The sequence below is a fragment of the Zalophus californianus genome, chromosome 16, assembly GCF_009762305.2.
Source record: "Zalophus californianus isolate mZalCal1 chromosome 16, mZalCal1.pri.v2, whole genome shotgun sequence".
NCBI classification, from domain to species: domain Eukaryota; kingdom Metazoa; phylum Chordata; class Mammalia; order Carnivora; family Otariidae; genus Zalophus; species Zalophus californianus.
The window spans coordinates 3,508,674-3,526,425 of record NC_045610.1 but is presented as its reverse complement, the minus strand read 5'-3'; the positions used below and the strand labels follow the sequence as shown (position 1 = coordinate 3,526,425).

The window sequence follows — 17,752 nt, the reverse complement described above, 5'->3', positions numbered from 1 at the left end:
AGTGTCAGGTACATCAGGCACTCAACATGAGTCTTCGTTGAGTTCACCATCAGCTCTGGGACACAGGATTGGATGGTGGATAAACTGGGCTCCAGCTGGACTGGTATCATTTGAATGATGTAGAATGAGAATGTATTCTCTTATTACTCTTGTAATTAAAAGGTAATAGAATTTTACGATGAGATATCCCCTCACACCCAATCAGGATGGCTACTGTTGAAAAAACAGAAATAAGAAGTGTTGGTGGAGGTGTGCAGAAATCAGGACCCTCGTGCACTGCTGGTGGGAATGTAAAATGGCAGAGCCACTCTGCAAAACAGTATGGCGGTTCCTCAAAATATTGAAAATAGAGCTACTGGGCGCCTGGGTGGCTCATTTGATTGAGCGACTGCCTTCGGCTCGGGTCATGATCCTGGAGTCCCGGGATCGAGTCCCACATCGGGCTCCCTGCTCGGCAGGGAGTCTGCTTCTCCCTCTGACCCTCTTCCCTCTCGTGCTCTCTATCCCTCATTCTCTCTCTCTCAAATAAATAAATAAAAATATTTTATTTATTTGAGATAGAGTGAGAGAGAGAGAGTGCACACACACACACACACACACACACACACACACACACGAGTGGGGGAGGGGCAGAAGGAGAGAGAGAGAGAAGCAGGCTCTCCACTGAGCAGGGAGCCCGACGTGGGGCTCGATCCCCGGACCCTGGGATCATGACCTGAAGGGAAGGCAAATGCCCAACCAACCAAGCCACCCAGGTGCTCCCCAAAACACATTTTAAAGTAATATAATTCTAAAAGTAAATGGGTTGACATACACTCATAATTTTGAGTGTGTAAGACTTTTTTTTTTTAATGAAACACCAAAGTCCCAACCCCCAAAAATAAAAAAAAAAGATCAACATATTTGGATAAATATTTTAAATTTCTATGATAAAAGGAACCAGCAATTTAAAAGACAAACAATAAGCTTGGAGAAAATATTTGCATATCCATATTGGGTAATATTGGTCCTAAGAGAAAGCTATGGTATGGGAGGAGGGACAAGCAAATGGAATGGGCAGGTAGCACTCCAGACAGGTTCTGTCACGGGATAGAACCCGGTGTCACTGATACCATAAACCACATGCAAAGGAGGCAGGTCAGGTCTGAGAGGAGTTTGGGAAGAGTCTGTGCAATGTCAAAGAAGGCACTCACAAAGGGGTAGACTTAGGCTTAGTAATAAAAGGGTCTGCACTGAGCCTAAGAGCTCAAAATGTTCTTGGGGACTGCAGGTCTGCTGTATCTCCTGTGATGGGGGCACGGAGTTGCCTCCCCTCTTCATCTTGGTGCCATCTCTGCTTTTAAGAAGAGAAAACTCATTCTAGTGATTTGTAAGTCAGCTTGGGTTACTAGCTGTTGACCATCTAGCCCTTTATTGCCTCCCCTATCTCTTCTTGCATCAAATGCTCGTCCAACTGACTCAAAAATACTAGGATTGGTGGGGTCCCTGGGGGGGTGCGGTCGGTTGAGTGTCTGACTCTTGGTTTTGGCTCAAGTCATGATCTCAGGGTCGTGGGATCGAGCCCTGCATCGGGCTCTGAGTTCAGTGAGGAGTCTACTAAAGTATCTCTTTCCCTCTGCCCCCCTGCTCGCTCTCTCTCAAATAAATAAATAAATAAATCTTTAAAAAAAAAAAGGATTGGTAGAGAAGAGCATCAAAAATGTAGGATTACTATCCAGAATCAATATATCCTATATATTGACATATATTGATATAATCAATATCTCTTACATATCAGTTATATCCTATAAATCAACAAAAATACAAAAAAAACTCAATTTCTTAATGTGCATCGAATATGACCAGGAAACAAACAGAAGAAATGGCTATATGCATGAAAAGATGCATAGCCTCACCAATAATTAGGGACATTAAAACAAAACAACAATAAACTATCATTTTCTCCCGACTGGCAAAAAAAAAAATGTAAAGACTGGTAATATACAGTGTTGGTGTGGATGCAGGAAAATGAAGACTCCATATGCTTTGGGTCAGAATTTAAACTGTCTCCAGAGGCTCACCTGTGGCTTATGCACCTCTTTGCATCAAGGCTATATTCTGACAGCTCTTTCACCAGGGGCAGAAAACATAATTTACTTTTATACTTAAGACCAATAACCATCTGCAATGTAAGCTTGCAGACTCTTGAACAACCAGTAGGTCAAAGAAGACATCAAAAGGAGACTTAAAAATTATCTTGAGACAAGAAAAACGAGGACAAACTTATGAGATGCACCAAAGCAGCACTAAGAGGGAAGTTTATAGCAATAAATGCCTATATTGAAAAGAAATATCTCAAAAAAACAAAAATACAAAAAAACACAACCACAAACCAACCTAACTTTACACCTCAAGGAACCAGAAAAAGAACATCACAGTAACCCCACAGTTAGCAGAGGAAGGAAAATAATAAAGATCAGAGCAGAAATAAATCAGAGGATAGAAAAAAATCAATAAAATTAAGAGTTGGTTTTTTGAAAAGTGAAATCAAACCCTTAGCTAGACTGAGAAAAAAGCGAGAGAAAACTCAAATAAATAAAATAAATGAAAGAGGAGACATCAAACCAGATGCCTCAGAAATCAAAAGGATTATGGACCATTATGAACAATTAGATGCACACAAATTGGATAACCCAGAAATTGATAAATTCTTAGAAACATAGAACCTAACAAGAGTGAATCAACAAGAAATAGACTTAACAGATAAATAACAAATAAGGCGATTGGACTAGTCATCTAAAACCTCCAAAGAAAAGTCCAGGACCCTGATGGCTTCACGACTGAACTTTACCAAACATCCAAAGAATTAATACCAAAACCTCTCAAACTCTTCCAAAAAAATAGAAGAAGAGGGAACACTTCCAAACTCATTCTATGAGGCCAACATCACACGGATACCAAAGTCAGGGGAAAGACACCACAAGAGAGCTACAGGCCGATATCTCTGATGAACATAGATGCAAAAATCCTCAATAAAATACTAGCAAACTGAATTCTACAACTCATCAAAAATAGTATACACCAAGACCAAATGGGGTTGATCCCTGGGACGCAAGTTTGGTTTAACATGTGAAAATCATTCCATATGAGACACCATATTAACAGAATAAAAGATAAAGGACACATGATCATCCCAATACATGTAGAAAAAGCATCTGAGGGGCGCCTGGGTGGCTCACTCAGTTAAGTGGCTGCCTTCAGCTCAGGTCATGATCTCAGGGTCTTGGGATTGAGTCCCACATCAGGCTCCCTGCTCAGCGGGGAGTTTGCTTCTCCCTCTCTCTGCCCCTCCCCCTGCTCATGCTCTCTCTCGCTCACTGTATCTCAAATAAATAAAATCAAGAAAGAAAGAAAGAAAGAAAGAAAGAAAGAAAGAAAGAAAGAAAGAAAGAAAGAAGAAAGAAAGAAAGAAAGAAAGAAAGAAAGAAAGAAAGAAAGAAAGAAAGAAGAAAGAAAGAAAGAAAGAAAGAAAGAAAGAAAGAAAGAAAGAAAGAAGAAAGGAAGGAAGGAAGGAAGGAAGGAAGGAAGGAAGGAAGGAAGGAAGGAAGAAAGAAAGAAAGAAAGAAAGAGAAAAAGAAAGAAAGAAAGAAAGAAAGAAAGAAAGAAAGAAAGAAAGAAAGAAAGAAAGAAAGAAAGAAAGAGAAAGAAAGAAAGAAAGAAAGAAAAGCATCTGAGGGGCACCTGGGTGGCTCAGTTGGTCAGGCAACCTTACTCTTGATTTGCGCTCAGGTCATGGTCTGGGGATCATGGGATCAAGCCCCTGCATTGGGCTCCGCGCTCAGCGGGGAGTCTGCTTGAAGATTTTCTCTCTCCCTCTCCCTCTGACCCTCCCTCCCACCCCCCACCCCCACATGCTCTCTCTCTCAATAAATAAATAAATCTTTAAAAAAAAGATTTGACAAAGACCTTGTTAAGCCATTGAAACATACTCAACCCATACAAGGAGTCATTTTGAAACATATTAATAAAATTCATCTGTGTGACTCCACTTACAGGGACTATAAGACATACATGGAATTGGAATATAACAGGGACAAAATGTGATTTCCTCACACCCAGTACTTGATTGTGTCCCCAGCACTATGCTGTTCTGTATGGATATGCAGGATAACATTTTTTAAGATATGAACCTAGATAGAGCTTTTTTTCTCCTGATATTTTCCTCCTGTCCTTTTTTTTTTTTAAGATTTTATTTATTTATTTGAGGGACAGAGAGAATGAGAGAGAAAGCACATGAGATGGGGGGAGGGTCAGAGGGAGAAGCAGACTCCCTGCTGAGCAGGGAGCCCGCTGCGGGACTCGATCCCAGGACTCCAGGATCATGACCTGAGCCGAAGGCAGTCGCTTAACCAACTGAGCCACCCAGGCGCCTTCCTCCTGTCCTTTTAAAGCAGAGGGAGGATGGGACGGACAGAAAACAGAAACGCCTATTGTTTTCCCACAGCCTAAATCCAACAGGAGATCTTCTAGATGCCTCAGAGGCAAACAGCAAGATGGACAAAGGCTGGGGTGGAGGGGGCGCGGGGAGGGAAGCTGGGCTCCCCCAGGGAAGGAAGAGTGCGGGAGTTCTGTGAATCCCAGGCCGCCCTGCATCGTCCCTATGGCCCCCGAAAAGGGCAGTGAGACCCCAGAGAAGGAGGTGGTGGGCAATGGAGAGGGAGGTTCTCAAGCGAGGTCCAGAGGAAGCAACAGAAAGAGCTCCCAGGCAAGAGGGGTGCCCGCACAGGAGGTGAGGATGCCCTTAGCTGCCACCTGTATGCACCAACGTGGCCCTGGGCCACCTGATTGCATAGACGCGACCAAGGATGCGTCCAGAACGACCAGGGCAAACCGGGGATCCGAGAAGCAGACAGCCCCCTCCTCAAGGGGAGGAAGAAGGTAAAGCCCAAATTGACTGTGCCGGACTCTAGCAACGCACAAGGAGAGAAACATCCCCTTTTGCGGACCCTACAGTCATCCTGCTGGCTCCGTTTCCTTGGGGCGCCCCCGGTGAGAACCATTGCGGGCTGCTGGGGGCCTCAGGGGGGGGTGGGAGCTGTCCTGCTTCCCCCACCCCTGGCCCCGGGGGGCGGCGGACTGTTCCGGAGGGGGGCTGGGAGAAGGGACGGCGGCGGTGGGGGGGGACGGTGAGGAGGGGGCTGGGCAGCGCCCCCACCGCGCCTCCCACTCGGCCCCCCCGCGTCGGGCGGCCAGCAGGGGGCGCCAGAGGACCGGCAATGCCGCGGGGTGGGCTTCTCGGGTCCCGGCGCCGCAGGGCCGCGGAGGGAGCCCCCGCCCCAGACCCGGAGGGGCCGAGCCCCGCGGCCCGCGCGGGCGGGGGACAGAGGAGACGGCGCGCAGCCGGGAGCCTATGTCCCGCAGCGGGGACTCGAGGTCGCGGCCGTCACCCCCGCCCGGGACCTCTTGGCGCCCGCCTCCCACGGGGTCTCGAGTCTGGGCGTCGGCCCGGGGCCCCAGTGAGCTCGTGCCCAGTGCTCTGACGGGATCAAGGAAGGCAGCTCTGATGAGGGACACGTGTGAGACGGTCGCGGTACCAGGATGTGGCTTTTCTTCATATTTTGATGGCACTGGCCCTGAGTCGGCTACACCCCCGGGGGGGTCCCCCTCCACATCCCCCGGGGTGGCCTCTTTGGTCCCCAGGCTCCCCGCCTACCCTCGCCCACCCCTTGGTTCTCAAGCTCTGGCCTCCTCCCACCCTCGCACCCTCCCGCCGGCCCCCACCCCTGTCTCCTTTTCTTCTGGGCCATCTGTCCCAGCCTCAGGCCCTCTCTGACCCTCACACACACACCTGAACCCCCAAGGACACCCCTCCACCGGAACCCCCCTGTTAGGTCATGGACCCCCAGACCCTGCCTCCCAGGCCTGGACATCAGCATCTAATCAGGCCTAACTTCTCCCCAGAGTTCCTGGGGTGTGTTGGGGGGGGAGAGGGTAAATGCAGGAGCAGAACGCAGGATTCCAGCAGGACTGCGGTTGGCGGGGGACAAGGGTCAGAGAGCAAAGCCTGGGTTCCATGGGTGGTCCACAGAACCAGGCCTGTTGCCAGGTAACCAGATCTCCCTTCATTTGCCAACACCTCACCCCGAGCTGCTGACCCACCAGCCTCCCGCCGTCGTGGGACCCTGAAAAGCAGGAGGAAGGGAGAAGCAAGAGCCCAGCCAGCACCCCGGAGCCACCTGCGGCTCCCCCAGCCACCGTTTCCCTGCGAGGACCCGGCCGCCGGGCCCCCTGGGTCAGCAGCAGCATGAGTCTGGGCATCATGGAGGAGGAAGACCTGGCAGAGTACTTCCGGCTGCAGTATGGGGAGCGCCTGTTACAACTGCTGCAGTGAGTCTCTCGGGGTCCGTGCCCCCCCCGCCATGCCCCCCCCCCGGTAACCCTGAGCCCCAAGTCACTGCCCCCTGACCCTGACACCAATCCACCACCCCACCCAGACCCCCAGCACCTGTAGCCCTGCCCCCCATTCCCAGATGCCAACACAGCCCTCCCCACACATGACTCCCTTCCCTCACGTCGGGGGACAGGACCCCCCCCTTGCCTCCCCACGGGCTGGCCAAGCCCCAGCCTGCCCCCGGGGTGCTGAGCACCCACCAGCCTCTCCCACCCCATGTCCTGGGCAGAAAGTTCCCCAACATTGACGATCAGTCGGAGTCCCCATCCATCCGGCTCCTGGAGAAGAAGAAGGAGGCCAAGATCATGCACCAAGTTATGGAGCAGAAGAAGGAGGTGGGACTCGGGAGTGGAGTGCGGGAAGGGCAGTAGGGTTTGGAGCCTGAGGACGCCCCCTCCCATTGTGTGGGTGCCCGTGGCTGGAGCCCGGAGTCCTGCGCAGGGGAGAAGGTGGGAGGCCTGGGGGCAGAGGCCCTGGGGGCAGGAGGTGCAGGGGCCCTCCTGACCTCTCTGCTGCCCCCACTCCAAGACATTTCAGCGTAGAATGGAAACCCTGAACCTGCGCTGGGAGGAGCTGGGCATCAAGGAGGCCCAGCTGAAGGCCCACATCCAGAAGTTTGAGCAGTTCATCCAGGTATGAGGGCCCCCAGGCTGCAAATTGCCCCTCCCCCATCTCCCCCTCTTCCTTGCTTTTGCTGACTCCTCGCCCTGGGTTAGCATCTCTTCACTGCTCAGCAAGGCCTAGGGCTTCTCCCTTTATGTCCCCACTCATTACGGTTTGTAATTTCCTGTTTCCCTGTTGCTTTGGGCCCTTCTTGACGGCGGTTCACCGTTTCCTCGCCTGTACCTGGTACATGCAATGTCTCGGGGGAATGAATGAATGGGTGGAGGATGACAGGCAGGGCTGAACACGTGGGGCTACACAGATGACTCAGACAGGCCGCCCGCCCACCCCTCCGTCCTTCCGCTGAAGGACCAGGGGTTGGTTGAAGGACCAGGCCCCAGAGTCCATCCGGAGACAACTCCTTTCAATCAGTCCTTAGAGGAGTGATCTGACCACCCAGATTTCTCCCGACCAGCCCTGATGGAGCCCTGAGGGCGCCTGGCCCAGCTCTGGAGGGGGGTGAGGGTGGGGAATCCCTGGCCTCCACTTCCCTCGAGGGGGCGGCCCTGCTCTTAAGCAGTGCTGTCTTGCTCTGTGCCTTCTCCAGGTGGGAGAGGAAGCTGATGGGGCTGGGCACGTTCTCCAGGGGTCAGGTCCTTACTGGCCAGAGAAAGCCTAGTGGCATGGGTGGGGTGGCAGGAGATGGGCCTGAGAGCTTCTCCAAGGGCTGCCAGAGGCCCAGCAGCCTGGCAATCCTGGAAAACTGTCACAAATACAGACCCCTGGGACTCCCTCTGTGCTTTCAATGGGCCTCGGGGGGGGACCCAGGAACTGCATTTTTAAAAAGCTCCCCGGGGGATTATGATGCACAATTGGACTGGTTTAGGGGACCCTGGGTCCTCTCCCGGGCTCACGGGGCAGAGTGCGAACCCTCCCTGTGCCTTCTCCACCTGCCTCCAAATGTCCTCCATCCATGAAGCGGGACAGGAACCACACCGGTGCACTGTGAGGGGTGCGTGTGCCCCCTGATCTTGCGGGAAGGGCTTTGCAGAATGAAGGAGAAGGGGGTGTCAGCCCGAATGCCCTTTCTTTGAGGACACCAGTAGTCTGTACCGTTGGCTCCAGCCTCAGCCTGATACCTCTCCCAGCTGGAGCACGGTTGCCCAGGGCCTCTCCTTTCTACAGCTGGAGAAATTGAGGCACCAAGTACCAAGCACCAAATGGGGAGGGAATCCGGGCCTCCTTGCCCACAGGGGCGGCCCGGTGATCCCTGCCCATCGCCGGCAGACAGAAGGGAGGACGGGCCCAGTGTCCCACGGGTGCCACCTCTGCCCCTCGCCCACCCCAGGAGAACGACCAGAAGCGGATCCGCGCCCTGAAGAAAGCCAGCAAGGAGCGGGAACTGAAGAGGCAGCGTGTGCGAGAGCTGGCCAAGGCCAAGCAGGAGTTGGTGGCCTTGCGGCTGGAGCACCAGAAGCTGAGCACAAAGCTGCAGGACTACTCCATCTTCAACAAGTACCTGGAGAAGGTGGTGGAGAACTCGGAGGTGAGCTGGGCAGCGTGCGTGCGTGTGTGTGTGTGTGTGTGTGTGTGTGTGTGTGTGTGTGTGTTGGGGGAGCGAGGTTTCGCTTGGGACCACCAGTGACTAGCTTTGCCTGCAGCAGGATGTGGCTGGCACCCACCCCTGCTCCCCCTCCTCCCTGCTGTGTTTTGTTTACCTGGGAGTCCGCGGAGAGGAAAAGGGAGAGAATGCAATGCAGAGCTAGCGAGCACAGTGCACAGGCCGGGCCCTGGGCTGGTGCACACGCCTCCTTGAAACAGGGCTTTGCCCTTTTCTTGGGGCTCCTCCCCTGTCTCCTCCCCTCCTCCCACCTCTGGCCCTTCCTCCTCAGCCTCCTGGGGTGGGGGGGCTCCTGTTCCTGGCTCCTTCCTTAAATGGTCCTCGGGTCTTTGTCCCTGACCCTCCACTTCTCTCCCTGAGCAACTCAAGGGACCTCCCACGGATGCCTCCCACATCCCCCATGTGACAGCAACAGGCAGGTCCCCTCACAGCGGTGGGGGAGGGGTGTGTGCCAGGTATGGGGTATGCCCTCTGGGGGGGTGTGCCAGGTATGGGGTATGCCCTCTGGGAGGGGTGTGTGCCAGGTATGGGGTATGCCCTCTGGGGGGGTGTGCCAGGTATGGGGTATGCCCTCTGGGGGGGGTGTGCCAGGTATGGGGTATGCCCTCTGGGGGGGGTGCCAGGTATGGGGTATGCCCTCTGGGGGGGTGGGTCAGTGTCCTGAGGGCAGCGCCAGGGGAGACAAAGGATGGACAGCTTTCAAATTCCCAGATAATTTCTAAAGTCCTGTACTAGAACTAACTTATGCAAGTGTGAAGCCCAAATCTGTTATGTGTTCCATTCTAAGGTACCTATTGTACAATAAATGGTTCTTTCATAATGGGGTGGGGGGGGAGTGGGGGAGACTATGTATCAAAACAGCAGATAAATTATAAGAGAGGACTCAGATTCAGAGCTGGGGAAAGGTGTGTCTTACAACCGAGGAGCTTGGCCTGTGTCTGGCTCTGAGCTTCATGCCCCTACACCCACGGTCTGGAATCCTCGGCTCAGCCCATCAGCTTCCTGCCACCCGAGGCCAGTCCTCCCGCTGTGCGTGTCTGGCGCTGTGAATGGCGTGGCCTCCCCCCCTCAGCCCTGCTAGAACCGGGGCCTGATCCTCGCCTCCTCCCCCTCCTCCCTCCCCACGGCCCATCAATCAGCAGATCTGGTCTATTCTGCCTCCTAAGTATTTCTGGAATCCAGCCCCTGCCCCTTCTTCATGCAGACCCCCAGTGCACCTCATCCGGAGTTCAACGCTGCTTTATTCCTGGCCACCAGCCTGTCCTATGCTCTCCCAGCGTGATCTCCCGCCCCGCTTTCTTCCTCCCTCTTTCATTCTTCCGTTACGTCTTTCAGAATATTTTAAGCACACCCAAAAGTATAGAGAAATATATAAGAGCACCCAGGTATGCACTGCACCTTGTCAAATCTTAATATTTCCCCCTATTGGCTTCCAGTCCTTTCATCTTAAGACGCTACTGCTAATTGAAACCCCTTGTGGGCCCCCGCTTCCAAACCCCCTTCTTTCTCCCCCTCTCTGAGGAGGGAGCCACCATCCTGATTTTTAAACTGCTCATGCTTATGCTTGTTATTATTTTGGCCACATAGTACATATCCTTAAACTATGAAGGGTGTTGCACGTGTCTCTGCGTGACTTGCTTTTTCTGATCAATGATGCTTTTTCTTTAAAAAAATTGTTTTGTTGTGGAAACTTCCCAACATATACAAAAATAGAATCATCTACTGAATGCCCGTTACTCATCACCTAATTCTGACAATCATCGACTCATCAAATCATCCGCCGGACCTTCCCACCTTCGCCATTTCAAAGCAAGTGATATTTTTTTCTCATCTGTATTTCAGTATGTGACTCTCAAAGATGAGGCCAATACCATTATCACACCCGGTAAAAATGTGATCGTAATTCCTTAATATCAAGTCTGCAGTCAATGTTAAAATTTCCCCAACTGTTGCAACACATGCTTTGTGTACAATTGGTTTGTTCCAATCAGGGTCGCAACAAGGTCCCTATGCGGCATTTGGTTGATATGTTTGTGTCTCGAGTGTCACAGACATTCTGATGCTGATCCAAAGAAACTAGACAGAAAAGAGGACATACGTATGATCCCACTGATAGATTTAAGAACAGGTAGAAGTGGATCTTTGGTGATAGAAGCCACAGTTCTGGTTTCTTTGGTAGCGGGGGCAGACACTGAGCCGAAAGGGGGCGGTAGGCCCTTCTAGGATGCCGGAAATGTTCTGTCGTCTCTTCACGTATTAGCTAAGAAACTACCACCAAGAAAGACTTCATCAGGAGAATCTTCCTTTCATCAGCTCTTTGATGACTTTGTGAGTCTTAAAGGAAAAGCTCGTTAAGTGCTTGATTCTGAATTACAGTTTTCGGATTCATGAACTGATTCTCTGGCATCCTCCAAAGGTGACCTGTCGTGTTGTTAGTATGTTATGAATTCGTGGATTGTTGACATTATCTGGTATGTGTCGATCCTTTGCCCTTTTTCTCACTGATGTGCAAAGTGTCCCATCTTTAAACAGCGGGGGCCTCTTCAGGTTGGTACCTGCGTCCTGTGGACACCAGCACCAAGTACTCGACAGGTGCTCCTGGGAGCGCCATTCGCTTTAACTGTCGCCTGCTGTCGTGTGTGTACTTGGTGAACTTTCGGAAACGCAGACATAAAGTTATCTCTCTGCTTCCTAAAACCCTTTAATGGAGGAAGTCCACGCTCCTCCTCCGGGGCTGCTGGGCACTTTTGTTACTTCCTCCGGGTAGATCTGTCCCTCCCCATCTTGAACAGAGGCTATTATTCATACTAAGCTCCCGTGAGCACCTTGAACATGCCACACGTACCCGTGGTCTGTAGGCAGCTACTCCCTCTACCTGTCCTCACCTTCCCCCACCTGCCTGTTCCCACCTCCCCTAATGCTGACTTGGGTGGCCCTCCCCCACAGAGTCATTATCGACGCGGAGGCCGGCGTTCACACTGCCTTCTAGGGAGAGAGGGTGGCCTGCAAGGTCAGGTCCATGCCAAAGGAGACAGCTGTGCCCGGCAGGCCACCCGCCCCGCTGGTAGCGTCTCCAGCCCCCACTGGAGAGGGGACCTCAGCAGATGTGAACAAATACCAGAAAGCCTTATGCTGAAGACATTACCGTACATCTTTGACCAGCCCCACCCACCCCCCACCCCCAGTCATAGATAGGGCTTATCACTCCGTGTTGTAACTCTTTGTTGTCTGTCTGTCCTCCCTCCACACCAGCCCAAGTTGTAGGCTTCCAAAGAGCAGGGTCTGGCTTCATTATCTCCTGCTCTGTCCCTCACATTTAGCATACTGCCTGGCTTATAAGTGGTTCTCGTTCTTGGGCAGGGTAATTATTGCCTTGAGAGACCTCTCAAAATGCACCTCTCCAACCCCCCAGCCCCAGCCAGCAACCCTCTAGAATCACCTGGGGGACCTTTTTGCAAAATTCAGGTGCCAGGGACCACCTCAGACCTGTTTATTTAAATGAATCTACTGGGGACGCCTGGGGGGCTCCGCAGGTTGAGCACCTGCCTTCCCCTCGGGACATGATCTCGGGTCCTGGGATCAAGCCCTGCTCAGCGGGGAGCCTGCTTCTCCCTCTCCCTCTGCCCCTGCTTGTGCTCTCTCACTCACTCTCTCGCAAACACATAAATAAAACCTTTAAAAATAAATACATAGGGCACCTGGGTGGCTCAGTTGGTTAAGCGACTGCCTTCGGCTGAGGTCACGATCCTGGAGTCCCGGGATCGAGTCCCGCGTCGGGCTCCCCGCTCAGCAGGGAGTCTGCTTCTCCCTCTGACCCTCTTCCCTCTCGTGCCCTCTATCTCTCGTTCTCTCTCTCTCAAATAAATAAACAGAATCTTTAAAAAAATGTTAAAAAAATACATAAATAAAATGACTCTCTCAGGGGTGGAGCCAGACAGATGTCCTTTTTAAAGCTCCCAGGTGATCCCAACATGCAGACCCAGGACCCCAGCTCCAATTGCACGTGCCCCCAACCCAGGAAGGCGAGCAGGAGGGGACTGAACGCCCTTACGGCCTCTGCCCTTTGACCTTGGCCTAGGGTCTCCCCGCTAGGCTGAGGCATCTAGGCAAGGGGTTGGCAGGCGGGGCAGGGCGGGGGGCCTCCACCCACCATCGGGCCCGGGGCGGGGGGGGGTGGTGGTGCAGCAGTGTAGTGACGGAGCCCCCGCCGCAGTTCGAGGAGATCCACGAGGTGATTGCGCGCTACAAGACGCTGGTGAGCATGCACCAGGACCTGATGCAGTCGGCGCAGGAGGGCCAGGAGAAGATCGAGCGCGCCAAAGCGCGGCTGGCGCGCTACATGGAGGAGAAGGACGACGAGATCCTGCAGCACAACAACGAGCTGGCGCGACTGCAGATGCGCTTTGACCGCGCCCGCAGCGATGTCATCGTCTGGGTGAGCGCGGGGGCGGGGGCGTGGCCGGGGGGCTTCCGGGCGCGGCGTGAGCGAGGGACCACACACGGGGCGCGCACACACCTGCTCACGTCCCGGCCCCACCCCCTCCCCAGGAATCTCGCTGGGCACACATCCAGAACACTGCCGCCAAGAAGACCCTCTTGCTTGGCACCATTAAGATGGCGACACTGAACCTCTTCCAGATCGTGAGCAAGCAGCTGAAGGAGACCACCACCGTGTCCCTGGAGGACACGCATAAACAGCTGGACATGGTAAGAGGCAGCGCAAGTGCCCTGGCCCCTGGGTCTACTGAGCTAAGATGGTTGTCCATTGGTCTGAGGCAAGAATGAACCCCACAGAACTGGTTCTCAAATTTAACAGGATCAGAGTCACCCTGGGGACTGGGGAGGGTTGCTGGGCCCCAGCCCCAGAGTGTCCGACTCAGTACGTCTGAGATGAGAACCCATGAATTTCCATTTTTCAACAAGTTCCCAGGTGATGGTGCTGGTCTGGGTTCCACACCTTCAGAACATTGGTCGTAGTTCACAAGGGCAATGGCCGGGACCCACTAGTGAACTCAGTACTTGTGCAAAACAGTTTTACTGAATTCTAGAAAGAGGCTGAAGGCTCGTGCCCAAGGTCCACTCTTTGGGAAAAGAGAAAATTGGGGGTTGGGGGGTAGGGGGAGGAATCAGCAAGTTTAGGGAAGTGTTAGGGTCTTATTAATACCAATCTGATGTTTCTCTTTGAAATAGCTGAAAGGAGGGGCACCTGGGTGGATCAGTTGGTTAAACGTCTACCTTCAGCTCGGGTCATGATTGTGGGGGGGGGGGGGGGTCCCTGCTCAGTGGGGAGTCTGCTTCTCCCTCTCCCTCTGCCCCTTCCCCTGCTTGTGTGTGCGTGCTCTCTCACTCTCTCTCTCAAATGAATAAGTAAAACTTTTTTTTAAGATTGTATTTATTTATTTGACAGAGAGAGACACAGTGAGAAAGGGAACACAAGCAGGTGGAGTGGGAGAGGGAGAAGCACGCTTCCCGCGGAGCAGGGAGCCCGATGTGGGGGTCGATCCCAGGACCCTGGGATCATGACCTGAGCCGAAGGCAGACGCTTAACGACTGAGCCACCCAGGTGCCCCAATAAGTAAAACGTTTAAAAAAATAAAGTAACTGAAAGGAAATTGGAAAGGAAATACCCTTCTCACTACGTGATTCAAAGCTGTTCAATGCCATGTGCATGCACTACCCCCAAATCATCTCACTTCTGACCACAGATGCACATATCCCACAGTTGGGGTAACTCCGTGAGGGCAGATGCATTAGCCATGCTTCTCGTGCCATGCAGAGAACCTTGACTAATTCTTCATTCCTTTGGCAAAAGCCTTGGGCTCTGCCGTGAAATAATAGAATTTAAGCTCCAGAAGGCAGGGATTTCTGTTTGCCTTTTTCCCAACTGTATCTCAGTATCTAGAACGGTGCCTGGCACATAATAGGTGCTCAATAAGTGTTTGGTGAATGAATATGAAACACAAGCCAATAAAAGCCATGGACTGGAAGGTACTTGCCCTATTTAACAACAACAAAAAAATGAAACTTGGGGCGCCATGGGGGCTCAGTCAGTTAAGCGTCCAGCTCTTGGTTTCTGTTCAGGTCATGATTTCAGGGTCATGATACTGAGTCCCGCGTGGGGCTCTGCACTCAGTGGGGAGTCTGAGATTCTCTCCCTCCCTCATCCTTGGCCCCTCCCCCAACTCGGGTGCACGCTCTCTCTAATAAATAAATAAATCTTTTTAAAAAACAAAAATAGGGGCACCTAGGTGGCTCAGTCGTTAAGCATCTGCCTTTGGCTCAGGTCATGGTCTCAGGGTCCTGGGATCGAGTCCCGCATCGGGCTCCCTGCTCGGCGGGGAGTCTGCTTCTCCCTCTCCCACTCCCTCTGCTTGTGTTCCCTCTCTTACAGTCTCTCTCTGTAAAATAAATAAATAAAATCTTAAAAAAAAAAAAAGTAAAACTCATGAAATGTAAAGGATTTCACCCACTGACCAGCCCAGAAGAGGGATTTCCCCAAACCGGACAATCAGCCTGCAGCTCAAAGTATGTAGAGCAGAATTATTGACAGTTGAAAGACTATGAAGGAAATTGTTAAGAAAGTTTGTTCCAAAGCAGCGATTCTCAAACTTTTTGGTATCAGGAGACCTGCATACTCTTAAAGTTGATTGAAGACCCCCAAAGAGCTTTTGTCTATTGATATTTACCGTATCAGAAACTCAAGCAGAAAACTTAAAAAGAATTCACTTTTCAGTGATAAGAAGAAGCCGATCAACATCAATGGCATGCTTGATGAAAAACACGTTTTCGAAACAATACTTTGTGGGACAAGTCGCACTTTCACAAATCCATTTAATGTCTGGCTTCATGGAGGACAGGTGGATTCTCCTCTCTGCTTCTGCATTCAACCTGCTGTGATAGAGCCCTACGTCATGGAAACACCCCAGTCTGATAAAAAACCACTGTATGCTCATGACAGAAAAAGACAAGTAATGTCTTCGTATCACTGAAAAAGGACTTTGCCCCTGCAGACCCCTGTCCCTGGCAGAGGGATCTCAGGGACTCCTGGAGGTCCTCAGGCCCCTCTCTGTTAGCTGTTGTAAAGCCAGGCGGTGTTCATCTCCAGCTCCCCAACCCACCCAAGCATTCCCTGCTCAGACCCTAGCTCCCAGCCTGTCCACTCCCGATTTTGAGCTTTCTATAGGAACACTTCCTACTGCTCAAGTTATTTTAAAAATATCCCACAGCCTCCCCATAGGACGGGAGCCTATGGACAGACATACACATGATCAACTAGCCTGAAACAATTAAAAACAAGGATCTGGGAAAATTAACGTCACAACCGAAGGTCCAGGCCTGAGTGAGAAATACAGACTGCAGATGCTTGGAGTATAAAGGAGAGTAGCTCAAGAGGGTCAGTAGTTGGTTCTGCGCCTCCTGATGACAAGAAGGAAAAGCAACACATAGTTCTTGTGCCAAAATGAGAAAACGTAGGTGTGCTCAGAGCAAACCTTCTCCGGTGCTTGACTCTAATTGAAATTTCCCAAGGAGGCTGCAGAGACTCCCAGCACATGGATGTTCCCAAAAACATCCCTATGACGCAGCCAAGCACGAGCTCTGGAAGGCAGCCACTTATCTAGAATTTAGGAGCATGGTCCCACAGTACAACTTAGGAAGCATGATTTTGCAAAAGGTTGAATTTGAATTCAATGGTACCGTGTCTTGGAAGGTCCAGCATGATCCCTGAACAAAACCCGAGCTCTCTGGAGTGGCATTTTCCTAATTGTTCTTGGCAAATCCTAGGACCCCAAGAGGTGGTCAAGTTTCCTATGGGGGAATCAAAGGAGGTCGTGGACTAATAGATTTGGAAAATTCTCAGTGAAGCAAAGTTAGATGGTCTTTACACACAGGACTCCACCGTCTTTGCTATGGTTCTGCCCTGAGACTTTCCGAGCAGATAACATTTCTAAAGCTAACTTGACCACAGAACCCTTTTTGTGGGGGAGTGTGATGACTGGTTATAAGAACACAGAACATGGAAAATTCTGGGCTTGTCTCCTCTGTAGCCTTGGGGAAGAGACTTTAATTCATTGACTCTTTGTTTCCTCTTTTGCAAAACAGGAATTGTATCCATAATAGTAACAGTATTCATGGCAGACAGGGTTGTTGAGAGTTTGGGATGGTCTGTGTAGTCCCATCTCCAGGAACATTCTCGAAAAGGAGAGATTTTAGAACGGAGGTCTTAGAGGCCATCGAGGTCAACCCATTCTCCCCCTTCCCTTCTTGAAGATGAAGAAACTGAGTCCCAGAAAGACGAACTGATTTGCCCAGAGCTGCATCAATAGACCAGGTCCCCACGTGGCACATGGAGCCCGTGTTCTTTGAAACAGAAGCTAGTGAACAGAACTCAAGCTTCCCTTGTGACTCAGGATTGTCAAAACGGGCATTGGTTCTGGGTTCCAAGTAAATGCCCCCCTTGAAGGCTATTAAATTGTGGGTAGCCGTCTCCCCCAACACTGCTGGCCCCCGCCTGCCAGAGGCTTCTAGGGCCCGAGTCTGCTCAGCATCCTCTCGTCTTTCCCCCATCCATCAGACTGTCCACCGTTCTTCTTCATGCTGTCACCATGTCAGCCCCCAGGAGCTCCGTGTTTGTGCCTCCCGGTCTGCTAAGCCTGATGCTTCTACTAGAGTAACTGTCAAGTAAGGGAAAGTTAAATGCTTCAAGAAGTCAGTCGCAGAGAAACAGCGACTCCTTCTAGGTTATGCCCCAACGTGCTCCGTATGGGGACGGGGTGGCCTGATGCTGGGTGGGCTAACTCGGGTCCCCTTGCCTTATTAGATCCAGCAGTTTATCCAGGATCTGTCGGACATCTGGGCAGAGGTGAGGAAGAAAGAACAACAGCAAGTCCGGGTTTAGGGAGCAGCCGCGGTTCCAGAATGTTCTGAGACAGAGACGGAGAGAAGATGGGTTCCTGGTGAGCTTGCAGTCCCGTCAGCCCAGTCCAGCTGTCTGGGGACCCCTGTGCCTTTCTGCTGGCGAACACCCTGCCATTTTCCTGCCTCAGGCCTCCGTCCCTCCCGTCCCTGAAAACATTAAATTCTGTAAGATGTTTGTTTCT

General features: G+C 51.8%; 2 protein-coding genes across 3 annotated transcripts in view; both read left to right on the top strand.

The window, feature by feature from the left end:
- MFSD6L (major facilitator superfamily domain containing 6 like) overlaps window positions 1-6,275 on the top strand; it is a 23,964-nt gene extending 17,689 nt beyond the window's left edge. The window contains exon 2 of one of the 2 annotated variants that reach the window (XM_027568291.2): window positions 6,142-6,275. The gene's annotated coding sequence lies outside the window, so the exon portion shown is untranslated. Of the gene's footprint in view, window positions 1-1,270; window positions 1,287-6,141 lie in introns of those variants that run through there. The other variant, XM_035724787.1, reaches the window with a different exon arrangement.
- On the top strand, window positions 6,231-17,752 carry CCDC42 (coiled-coil domain containing 42). Its single transcript, XM_027568292.1, has 7 exons — window positions 6,231-6,366; window positions 6,660-6,765; window positions 6,959-7,063; window positions 8,382-8,579; window positions 12,868-13,089; window positions 13,203-13,361; window positions 17,473-17,752. The coding sequence occupies exons 1-7, from the start codon at window positions 6,284-6,286 to the stop codon at window positions 17,548-17,550; spliced, it is 951 nt and encodes a 316-aa protein (XP_027424093.1). The 5' UTR covers window positions 6,231-6,283; the 3' UTR covers window positions 17,551-17,752.

Excerpts from the sequence above, each read along its gene's own strand:
- CCDC42 (XM_027568292.1), top strand. The coding sequence starts at position 6,284 with ATGAGTCTGGGCATCATGGAGGAGGAAGACCTGGCAGAGTACTTCCGG. Across the intron at positions 6,367-6,659 it reads CGCCTGTTACAACTGCTGCA|AAAGTTCCCCAACATTGACG; the intron begins GTGAGTCTCTCG and ends TGTCCTGGGCAG. Across the intron at positions 6,766-6,958 it reads TTATGGAGCAGAAGAAGGAG|ACATTTCAGCGTAGAATGGA; the intron begins GTGGGACTCGGG and ends CCCCACTCCAAG.